General features: G+C 45.6%; 1 protein-coding gene across 17 annotated transcripts in view; it reads right to left on the bottom strand.

The window, feature by feature from the left end:
• Nucleotides 1–12,316, bottom strand: part of PTPRT (protein tyrosine phosphatase receptor type T) — a 1,067,285-nt gene that overhangs the window by 785,579 nt on the left and 269,390 nt on the right. For all 17 annotated transcript variants that reach the window (XM_019458468.2, XM_019458472.2, XM_053890232.1 and 14 more), the window contains exon 2: nt 7,699–7,824. In XM_019458468.2, coding sequence (XP_019314013.2) covers nt 7,699–7,824 — 126 coding nt within the window. The remainder of the gene's footprint in view (nt 1–7,698; nt 7,825–12,316) is intronic.

Here is a 12,316-nt window from a genome sequence, read left to right as displayed (position 1 = left end):
GTACAAGAACACTCACTGCAATGTGATTCAGGAGTGAGTAACTGGAAACAACTTAAATATCCAACAACAGGGTGGTTAAATCATGGAACAATCGTTTTAATGGAAAACTATGAAGCTTTTTAGAAAGTGTGCTTTTTGAGGGAGGGGAGGGTGGGTGATGGGTATTGAAGAGGGCACCTTTTGGGATGAGCACTGGGTGTTGTATGGAAACCAATTTGACAATAAATTTCATATATTGAAAAAAAAGTGTGCTTTTTGAGGAATATTTAATGACATAGGAAAATACTTAAAAATAGCATTATATAGAAAAATATGTATTTATGTAAGTTTGTGTGAGCATATGACTTTAATTTTGTTTCTTATAGCTACCTCTACCATGCATAGTCTTTACCACAAATGTGCATTTTTGCAATCATAAAGCATGACTTTAAATATAAATAACATTAACAGATGCTTTGTTGATGACAGTGCCATGTATACAACACAGATTTCTCTACCCTGGATTTGAAGACTGGCTCCTCTTTCATATTTAACTTGCATGAGGTTGGACAAATCACTTTCTCTCTCTGGGGCTTGATTTTCTCAAAACAAGAGGAGATAAGATCTCTGAATTCATGGGATGGTGGCACATTAGATGAAATGCATAGTGGGTTGCCTGGGTGACTCAGTCCATTAAGCACCCAACTCTTGGTTTCAGCTCAGGTTATGATCTCATGATTTGTGAGTGGAGCCCCACCCCTGCTCATGTGCACACATACACTTTCTCTCCCTCGGTCTCTCTCAAAAATGAATAAACACTAGGGGCACCTGAGTGGCTTAGTCAGTTAAGCATATGGCATCAGCTTAGGTCATGACCTCACAGTTCAAGCCCCTCATCCAGCTCTGTGCTGACAGCTCAGAGCCTGGAGCCTGCTTCAGATTCTGTCTCCCTCTCTCTCTCTGTCCCTCCCCCATTCACACTCTGTCTCTGTCTCTCAAAAATAAACAAACATTACAAAAAATTTTTTTTACATAAACATTAAAAAATAGAAATTCACAGGAAAATGTTTTATCCAGTTCTTGGTTAGAGTGAACACAGAAATGTCAGTTCTTTTAAAAGAAAGCAAAGGCTCCTATACTTACAGCACCCTGGTGTTAGTTCTAACGTAGGAAAGGTGATGGGGTCAGGATACAGATATGTGAATGACCCAGTCATAGTGTCCCAGGGCTGCTGTAACAAATTGGGTGGCTTAAGACAACAGAAACAGAACCTTTCAGAGTACAAGTCTGAAATCAGGTTGCTGACAGGGATATATTCTCTCTGAAGGCTCTAGGGAAGGAGGCTTCCGGTATCTGCCAGTACCCTTGGCACTCTGTGGCCTATAGATGCATTGCTCCAATCTGTGTCTGTGTTCCCATGGCCACTTCCTTGTCTATGTATCTCTCTTCCTCCACCAATCCTACTGTGTGACGGCCTGCTATGACAGTGACAGAAAGGAAAACTAGCACCACAATATTGAGATTGTATCTGCTTCCATGGCAAGCCAATTGGTTGAAAGCTACCCCTGTGTGTGTTTTCCATGGATTTTTTCCTAACATGTGCCCCTTCCAATCAGGTAACTAGGGTCTTTGTATCTGCTCTAGAAATCGGTGCAGGACACAGAGAAGAGGCTGCTTGAAGTGAAAGGTTCCTTCTTTCTTCTAGTTGTTGTAAAGCTTAAAATTTTACTCAAGAGATTATGACTTCAAATAAGGGCTGTGACAAGAAGGGTGTGCCTTTGGGGTGTAGAAAGTGAGGACAGATAGTCTTCCACAGTGGGAAAAGGAAGGGAGGGTCTGCTGGTCCCATACAGCTCAGTGGTGGTAGCCCCAGAAGGGATCCTGGGTGATGCACCTGGGCTGGCTGGACTCCAAACAAGGGATCCAAGCCTGGGAAGAAGCATCAGTATTACTAGACCCAAAGGGACCACAGGAATGTGACAGTGGGCTTCTAAGAAGAAACTACAATAGCCTGGCCTGTTTAAGTCCCCATGACATCTATAACCCCTCTAGAAGGGGGGACCCCCCCAAAATGACAAAAATTTAGGTCTAACTCCCTGAAGGTTGGGGTCCGATTTAAGTTCATGCAAATGCAGCATTTCCTATGCACCTGGGTTTCCAGCCTACAAGTCAACCTTACTTTGTTCCAACACTTAAAATAATAGCTTACAAGCATCAAAAAGAAATGAGGGGCATCTGGGTGGCTCAGTCGGTTAAGCCTCCAACTTCAGCTCAGGTCATGATCTCATGGTTCGTGGGTTTGGGCCCCGTGTCAGGCTTTGTGCTGACAGCTCAGAGCCTGGAGCCTGCTTCAGATTCTGTGTCTCCCTCTCTCTCTGCTCCTCCCTCACTCACACTCTGTCTCTCCCAAAAGTGAATAAATGTTAAAAAAAAATTTTAATCAAGAAAGAAATTAAAGGACACCTCCCAAGCCCCACTGCCTCTGGCTTCAGCCCTTTGAAAAGGACACTCAGAGACTTCAGTCCCCAAGACACTTATGCCAAGGCTGGGAAAGGCAGAGCTAGAAACCAAAGGAAACTGCATAAAGTTCTACGGACCAGATCGAGGCTTGGAAAGAGGGTCTGTGGGTGTAGTATCCCCATTCCTCTGTGACAGCCCCAACAAAGATGAGGTCAGAGGTCTGAAGCCTGGAATGCCAGCCCGAGGGCTTTTCCCATGGAAAAGGATGAGGACAAACCGTGAAAGCAATGGTGTGGAGTGCTGAATTGACAGAGCTGGGGGCTAGAGGAGATGTGCAAGCCCGCAGGGCAGCAAGTACCCTGGGTATTGAAAAGCCTCTCTGGGTCTCTCAGGGACCCACGCAGACCACCTACTGAGTCAAGCACCTGGGTAAAGAAGCATCATGGGTCAGGAGAACTTGAAGGAGGAGACATGGTTCTAAGAAGAACTTAGACTTACAGCTCCAGAGATTGTTAAGAACCAGAAACGAGTTGGGCATCTGGTGGCTCAGTCAGTTAAGCGTCTGATTTTGGCTCAGGTCATGATCTCACAGCTCGTGAGTTCAAGCTCCACATCGGGCTCTGCACGGACAGTGCAGAGCCTGCTTAGAGTTTTGGCTCCCTCTCCCTCTGCCCTTCCCCTGCTCACTTGCTCTCTCAAAAATAAATAAATAAACATTAAAAAAAAAAAAGGAAAAAACTAGAAAAGAGCACAGAGGAACCAGTACTGATTAAGTTCTACCATGTGCAAACACTTCACACTCACTCAGCCATCATTCCATTTAACTCTCACACTGGTTCCCATGCTAAAGATGGGGAAACAGAGGCAGAGGGATTAAGGGCCCAAAGTCACTGAGCTATGGCATAGGATTGGAATGAGTTGGCCTGGAAACATGTTTACGTTAAGAACTCTGAAAGCCAAGAACAGGATCCCATGGGAACAGCAAGGAGGGACTCTTTATTTACATAGACTGATAAGGGGCAATGTCCGTGAGAAGCAGTCATCTGAGCTGACACCTGAAGAAACTGGCCACACAAGGAGTGGAGAAAACCATTCCAGTGAGCAGGAACAGCATGTGCAAATGTCTGGAGCCAGCCAACAATTTTACAGCCTTTCAGTCTCCAAGGCACTGAAAGGAGCCAGTGTGCCTGGAGCATTTTGAGAAGAAAAGGAGCTTGGAGAAGACACAAGATCATGCAGAACGTTGCAGGCTGTAGCAAAGAGTTCAAATTTCTTCCCATGTGCCAGGAGAAGCCAGCAGAGGGACTAAGTGCCAAAATGACACAGTGTCACTTACAGTCCGGCACAGAGCTTGTCACACAGAAGGGGATCAGTCAAAGGGTGTGGAACATCTGAATAAACAGACTCAAACTAGACTTCCAAAGGATGCAAAGTGCTGGTTTTACAGAAGGAAAAGTAAGATTTCAGTTTTGGCCCATGAGAAGAACAAACAATTTTGCCTAATCCAAATTCACTTTCATGCCTCTCTAAGAAGCACATGGAGCCACTGAAATCCACAGGCGCATCATGACAGAATAATTTCAGTGATCATTATCAAATGCCTCTATTAAGAAAAGCTCAGAGGATTGTATTAGCACAATCTGGTATTTATGAAATGACACTCTCCCATAATGAGGGACTGAAAAATTAAGAATAGAAGAGTTATTCCTCTGGGAAGAGAGACTGGCACAGTGGGCAAACGAGCCATGCCACACAGTTTCTTGGAAACTTGGTTTCCTGATCTGTAAAATGGAAGGATTACAGGAAAGGTTAAAAATCCGTGGTCAGTTTAAACAGAGGGCCCAAAGGGATTTGAAGATGTTGACCTTCATTTCTTTATTTAAAAAACACTTGATAGTGAAGTCAGAGAAAGACAAATATCATGATTTCAGTTATATACGGGATCTAAAAAACAAATGAACAGATAAAAGAATCAGACCCATATCTACAGAGAACAAATTAGTGGTTGGTTGCCAGAGGGAAGGTGAAGACAGGGACGGGCCAAACGGTGAAGGAGAGTGGGAGATACAGGCTTCCAGTTATGGAATGAATAGGTCATGAGAAGGTACAGCATGGGGAACAGAGTCAGTAACATTGTATGGCGACAGATGGTAGCTACACTTGTACTTAGCACAGCATAACAGACTTGTTGAATCACCTGGAGTACACCTGAAACTAATATAACATCGTGTGTCAACTCTGCTTCAATTTAAAAAAAGAAACATAGAGGTGCCTGGGTGGCTCAGTAGGTTAAGCATCCGACTTCAGCTCAGGTCATGATCTTGCAGTTCGTGAGTTCGAGCCCTGTGTTGGGCTCTGGGCTGACAGCTCAGAGCCTGGAGCCTGTTTCGGATTCTGTGTCTCCCTCTCTCTCTGACCCTCCCCCGTTCATGCTCTGTCTCTCCCTGTCTCAAAAATAAATAAACGTTAAAAAAAAAAAAATTAAAAATAAATAAATAAATAAAATAAAAATAAAAAAAGAATCATAGGGGTGCCTGGGTGGCTGAAGTCGGTTAAGCATCCGACTTCAGCTCAGGTCATGATCTTGCAGTTCGTGGGTTCGAGCCCTGCATCAGGCTCTGGGCTGACAGCTCAGAGCCTGGAGCCTGCTTCTGATTCTGTGTCTCCCTCTCTCTGCCCCTCCCTAACTCGCACTCTGTCTCTCTCTCAAAAATAAAGATTTAAAAAAAAAGAAAGCAAACAAAAATTTTAAATAATAAATAAAATACACTTAGCGCAGACTATCTGGCCATCCATCCATGTGTCTATCCAATAAAATGTTATTTAGTACATACTACATATGATGCACTGTATTAAGCACTGAGATAAAGCTATCAACAAGATTGTCATGGTCCCTACACATGTGGAACTCCTCATCTGAGGGTATAACATACACCAAACAAACAACATCCAATGTGACATGCATCATTGAGAAAAAGCACAGGATGCAATGGGAAACATTTACAGAGATAACTGACCCAGGCTGAAGTATCTAGAAGTGCCACCCTAAGGAAGTGATGTTTAAGCTGAGCTACAAAGGGGAGGCACAAGACAGTAAGGTGGAGGAAAAGGTTCCATAGAGAGTAGTACATGGGGAGAGGGGCAAAGATGAATCAAGAGTTCAGTTTTAGCCATGTTGAGTTTGGAGAGCCTATAAGGCTCTGCAGGGCTAGATGTTTTTGGATACAAACACATAGACATACTAGAAGATCCGGATACATTTGGCCAACGTCAAAGATGGTCAGGCAAAACAGAGGAGATGTGGTGTATTCCCGCAAAGTACTCTGGACTCTAATAGAATGAGTGATTCTATCATCTAAACCAAGGCACCTTTGAGAATTAAGTCAGCAATGTTTAAAACTATGATGGGGCAACCCACATACAGGCTGTCCCACGGTCACCTCACTAATGGGCATGTGTAGTTGCTGTCGACTCTGCTCACACAAAGTAAGATCCTACTAGATCTGCAAAGTTCAATTTTGTACCACAGGACAGATTTATTACACCAGGGGCGGGTATCTACACTCATGAAAAACTTACATAACCATTTATGCCTTTAATTGGAAGTATACAGAACCATCCAGCAGCCTCCTGCTTTAGAGCCAAACTCCAAGTCCATGAGGCCACAGAGGCCACATCCTTACCTGGACAGGTCTGAGTGTCTTCTCTGTCTATAGCTTAGTGCATCCTGTTAAATTCTTCTCCCCAGAGGAAGCCAAAAAGACATGGCAGCCAGGAAGTGGGTGGTCTAGAGTTCTTATGAGATGTCTGATGGCAACCGAAGGCACAGAAGTGGTGAAGGCCATCTGTAGTGTGATGGTTAACCGTGTGTGTCAACTTGACTGGGCTACAAGATGCCCAAATAGCTGCTAAAACATCATTTCTAGATGTGTCTATAAGGCTATTTCCAGAATAGACAAGCATTTGAGTTGGTGAATGGAATAAAGCAGATAGCACTCACCAAGGGGGAGGGCGGGGGGAGGCATCATCCACTCCCTTGTGGCCCCAAATAAAAAAAAAAAAAAGGGGGGGAAAGGAAGGGTAAATTCACTCTCTCTACCTGAGCTACAGGCATCCACCTTTTCCTGCCCTCACACATTGGTGTTCCCGGTTCTTGGGATTTCGAACTCAGATCAGGGTTTATATCATTAGCCCTGTATGCTAGGGCCCTCAGACTTGGACCAAATTACACACTGGTTTTCCTGGTTCTCCAACCTGCAGACAGCAGATGATGGGACTTCTCGGCCTCCATACAGTGTGAGCCAATTCCCATACTAAACTCCTCTTAAATGTATCTCTATAAATCCTATTGATTTTGTTTCTCTGGAGAACCTAATACACATGGAAGCAGTATAGAACAAGCCTGAGATCTCCAGTATTTAATGGCCAGAGCGAGGAAGAGTGCCACAAGATGTGTGGACAAAGAACAAGATAGTATGTGGGTCAAACTGCCCTTAGATGGGGAGGAACCATTAAATATGATGTTCCCTCTCCAACACCCAAACCAGCCGTCTTTACCGCTGTACCTGGGATCACATATCCAAAGAGGTGATCCTCATGTTCCCAGAGTTGTAACTCTTCCTGGCATATGTCCCCAGGTAAACGTTTTCAAGATTCAAGTCACCCAGGCATAGCCCACCCTAAGTGTGTTTTCCCTGAGTATTCTCCTCCAGGTGTACCTCTGCTAGAATATACCAGATGTCACTCTCATAGGCCTGCCTCAAGCGGCCATCTATCAAGAAAGCACATTAGCCCTTTAGCCCTGCTGGTTAATGACAAGCTGGGCATTCAGGATGTCAGGACATTAACTATGAGTAATATTCTGACTGCGGAAGTTTCCCTCGAGATATACAAGTTATGTATCTGTGTGTCCTGGAAGAAAAGGAAAGACCTCATTCTTCACAAGTTCTTTCCTCTCCACCCCAAATCCAACTACTCTTGGGTTCCCAAGCAAAACCCAGGGATGCTCTACTTATAGCTAAAGCTTAGAATCTTAAAGCTAAAAGAAATCCCAAAGGTTCCTGAATCCAGGGGACGTGTGATTCTTACCACATACCTTAAGAATGCACTCAGCCTTGTTTTGATTACCCCTGGAGAGGAGAAACTTACTCGAAGGACATTGTCTACTGCCCTCTCCACTCAACCCATACATTTGTCCCCGTAAGTCATCCTAGAAGTTAGTGACCCTCATCCCAGCCTCCAACACAGTGGGTCACGTACCTGTGGGCACCGCAGGGTCCAGCATTGGTTTCTCCCATGTGTTAATCTGCTCCCAGGTAAACCCATTGGTCCCCAGGGCCACGCTATAACCACAGTTGCTGTAGTGTTCATCAAAGGAACAGCCACCTGCAGACAAAAAAGATACGGGTAAATACCTCCTGGTGTCTGAGCTTGGCTCCTTACCCCTGTCTCATCAGCTCCTCATTTACAACTTTGAATATTAAACTTGGAAGAAGATTTAAAAAAAAAAAAGGCAAGCAAATTGGATTTTTATATTTGCTCTGGTTCTCTCAGAAAGGTGCTGGCATCTGCCGGCCCCTCCTATTTAAAAAAGTTAATAAGGCTAGTTACATTGATTTTAATCTTCCTTCCCGAGAAAGTAAACAGTAACATCTCATTCTGAGTAGGAAAAAATGAATGCCAGGGCATGCCTCTGTGACTGCTTCCTACAACAGGGACAGACACTGGGGGCAGCAGAGAGAACACCAGCTCCAGAGTCCGGCCAGACCAGCTGCACACAGCTCCACCTTGCGAACCTGGGCCAGCCCCGGCCAGCTGCTTCCCCATCTGCGGCTCAGTTTCCCCACCTGGAAACTGAGGGGAGGGGAGGAGCCACCGGACCGAAAAACCATGAGGACTAAATGGGGTAACACATGAAAAGTAACTGGCACGGAATAAATTCTCCACATCTATCTCCTTCCCTATAAAAGCAGTTTGTGAAAAATCATGTTTCATGGCATAAAAATCAAATTTGTGAAGAATCAGACAATCGTAGTTGGTGCTGATAGTGTTTAAAGCCATCTACCATTTTACAGTAAGTTCTAACAATTCAACTCTGCAAGGATTTACTGAGCATACACCATGAGCGGTAGGTCCCCTCCAGGGGACGTGAACAAAGATGTGGGCTACAGAACCAGGGCTCCAAGGAGGAAATTCTGGTCTGGATCAACAGGAGCCATGACATCCCAAAGGAGGACTGATCAGGGCTTTGGAGTACCCAGCACATCTGCGGACCAAGAGCAGGAGGGGGGGCATCCAGGTGAGCCGGCAGGACACAGAGGTGGCACAGGACAGCGTTCTACAGCAGCCTCCTGATGGTCTCCCAAACCCCCTTTCACACCCGGCCAGCTCTGCAACTGCCCCCCCATTCTCCTTGATGCTCAGGTGTCATCACATCACCATCTGCCTCCCTTACACATCCTCCTCCCCCATCACACATGCAAACATGGTTCCAATCCATGTACAGAAGCCATCCGTTGCTGGCCCCAGCCCAGGTCTGCAGCCTTCCCTAATATTTCCCCATCGTCCCTACCAGCTGCCAAGGACAAAAGCCCTTCTCTGCACCCCAGGCCTGGGATGTTCTTAGTGGGGTAGAAGTCCTGTTGACAGATCTTGTGTGAATGATAAATGATAACCCAGAAGCACTGACCCTTAGCACCCCAATCTGGAGTCTCAGCTGAACAAAGGAGGCCTGGACGTACTTTGGTAATACAGGCATTTGGGCTTGAGTCAAGAGTATTAAATAACTTTGCACTAAGAAGTAACAGCAATTTGGGATGTCTAATGTGGATACCTCAATTACAAAGTAAAGGAGAGGAAGAAAGGGATTCAAGAAACAATGGAAAGCAGAAACCTACAAAAGGTGACAGCCAGTAAGAAATTTCCTGTGATGGAAACTGGCTGATGCCTTGGTAGGAGCTAAATCTGATTCCATTCATTCATTCTTCAGTTCAACATGAACTGAGCCGTTAATGCAGGTCCAACAGAGTCCCAGGCCCTGGCCGTACCGCGGTTTACACAAGGGTCCTGTCACTCTTCCACAAGACAGAATGATGGTGAATAAGTAAATGAATAACCCACATGCATTTTAGCATTGCGCCACAAAGGCTGCAGGTGAGGTGGGTGACAGACTACCAGGGGTTCAGGAAGCCTTCCCACATGTCCCGGAAATAGTTCCCTGTCCTGTGCTATAATGCTCCTCCACTACACCCAGCTCCTCAGGGAGAGCAGGCCACACATGGCAGCCATGTGCCACTCGTAGTTCAGGTAACTGAGGAAGGCCGATGACCAGTGCATACTGACAAGGGACAACAGGCAAGGACAGGAGGCCAGGAGATGAAAGGTTAGGAGAGGGCACTTCACTCTGGATACAGCGGAGAACTCAGCTGGCCTCTGAAAGTCAAGGAGGGAGGCAATCAACCAGCTTGCACTAGACAGTGAGCTTCAGAAAGGCTGGGAACAGCTCTGGCACATAGTAGGGGCTTAAGTATCTGTTGAGTGAATGAACCAATAATGCTAACACAGGACTCCTGACACAAAGCTCCGTTCCAGTAACAGTGAGCACCGAGTACCCCCACACTCAACCCGCTCTGCCAAGCCCCATACTTGCCCCTTCTACCTAGAAAGCTCCTTCCCCACATCGCCTGAAAAATTCCAAGTGATCCTCCCGAATTGCTTCTTTTTAATTTTTTAAAAATGTTTATTTGAGAGAGAGAGGGACAAAGAGTCCCAAGCATTTTCTGCACTGTCAGCGCAGGAACCGGAGCAGGCTCGATCCTAGAAACTGTGAGATCATCACCTGAGCCAAAATCAAGAGTCAGATGCTTCACCAACTGCACCACCCAGGCGCCCCCAAATCAGTTCTTCTATAAACTTCCCAAACCAGAACAGAGTGTGAATGCTCCAGACATGAGAACACAATACACTACATTTACAATTGTTTTTTACTTTGCGGGGGAGAGAGAAAGAGCAAGAGAGAGCACAAGCTGGGGAGAGAGAGAGAGAGAGAGAGAGGGAGAGAGGGAGAGAGGGAGAGAGGGAGAGAGGGAGAGACGGAGAGAGGGAGAGAGGGAGAGAGAGAATATGAGAGAATGAGAGAGAGAATATATCCCAAGCAGGCTCTGCACCGCCAGCACAGACCCCAACGTAGGGATCGAACTCACACAACCATGAGATCATGACCTGAGCCAAAACCCAGATACAGACTCTTATCTGACTGAGCCACCCAGGAGCCCCTATATTTACAATTTAAAAGCAGTGATGGCAGTGGTTCCATTGCTCTTAGGTAGGCCATCCCCCTTTTCTCCATCACCATGCCATCACCTGCCGGGAGCCCAGCCTGCAGGAGACAAATGAATCGGGTCAATGTCGTAGACAACAGATCCTTAACCTGTTTGAATTGATAAGCAAGGGACACCTGCCGCATCTCAAGAGTCCGCTGGAAACCTGACTTAGCATCCTAAATAGACATCAGCCTCCAGGGTGAGACAAGGAAAGAGTGGCCAAGACCATGCTATGGGCATAGCAAACTGTTTGGGTCTTCTCTCTTGTGCACACAAGAGCACTGTGTCTCCAGGCCACTTGCATCTGGGCAAGACCACATAGTAAGCCCTAGAGATGTGTAACAAAGGGATATCCACCATGTGCATGATTGGCCCATAAAAATGACCTCTTACAAGGAATCCCCCTCACCTACCCCTGCTGTGAAGAACTCCAAAACTATAGGTGAAAGCAGTGGCATCCAGGGGGAAAGAGTCTAGATCCCTGAGACACTGGAAGAGAGCCAACCAGTCACATGACCAGTAATACCAGCATTCACTCTCCAAGAGCAAAATACCAACTTGTCTTATGTTACTGACATTGTAGGGGTTAACTAGGACCATAGCAGAACCTTTCGCATGCTCTCTCAAGCATGTGCTCCATGCCAGGCAACATACTAGACACTGACTGCTTATTTTTGCTCATTTGCTTTCACTTAATGCTTGCAACTTGGTGAGGCAGATTTTTATCCCTCATTGTAAGTACAAGGTAATTAACGCACGGAGGGGCTAAGCGACCTTCTCAACTCACACAGAAGGGAATGTTAGAGCCAAGATTAATTCTGCGGTGACCTAACCACATAACCCATGCTCATTCTAATGGACCAGAGAGAGAATGTATTCCCCCAAAACCAAGGACCAAGCCTTTCACTTCTAAGGTTATAAGAGAGGATCAGAAAAAGGGCTTCCAAGGTGGTTGGATCTCTCCCATTAGAATGCATTTCTTTGCTTATTCTAGAAACAAAGTTAAATAAGTTTTTTTTTTTTTTAATGTATTCTGTGCATGGGCACAGAATCGACAAAGAATTCTTACACTCAGTTTGCAGAGTGCAGGGAAAGACAGCCTCACAAACGTACACTCAAGGTGCAAAAATGCAAAAAACACCTTCATAGAGAAGGGCTGAAGCAAGCTCAAAGACCCCATTCAAAGGAGGCTGCCTTAACTGGTCCAATATACCCTCTCCCAACTTGACCACTACCACTCACAAATCCACTGTGGCTTCATCAATGTGGAAGGAGCAAATACAGCATGTTAGGCATGATGGGAAAAAAAAAAAAAAAAAAAAAAACAGCTGAGGACAGGAAAGAAAGAAAAGCAGTTTCCGACATGCCTGCCTGCTGAAAGGGAGTTTGGTATTTGGCTCCGAGCTTCCAATAGCCACTAGAAAAAGGGAAATCTGTTCAGATACCGGACACTCAGTGTTCCTACAACAAAAGCCAATTGCACAGGAAAATTACACCCATTCCAGGTGCTTGGCTCACCCAAGAATGTCTCCGCAGCACCACTGGTAACAGAAACC

Source organism: Panthera pardus, unplaced genomic scaffold, assembly GCF_024362965.1.
Source record: "Panthera pardus isolate Hobbes unplaced genomic scaffold, ASM2436296v1 HiC_scaffold_25, whole genome shotgun sequence".
Lineage (NCBI taxonomy): Eukaryota > Metazoa > Chordata > Mammalia > Carnivora > Felidae > Panthera > Panthera pardus.
The sequence above is the reverse complement of the archived record's forward strand: the minus strand, read 5'-3'. Positions and strand labels throughout refer to the sequence as shown.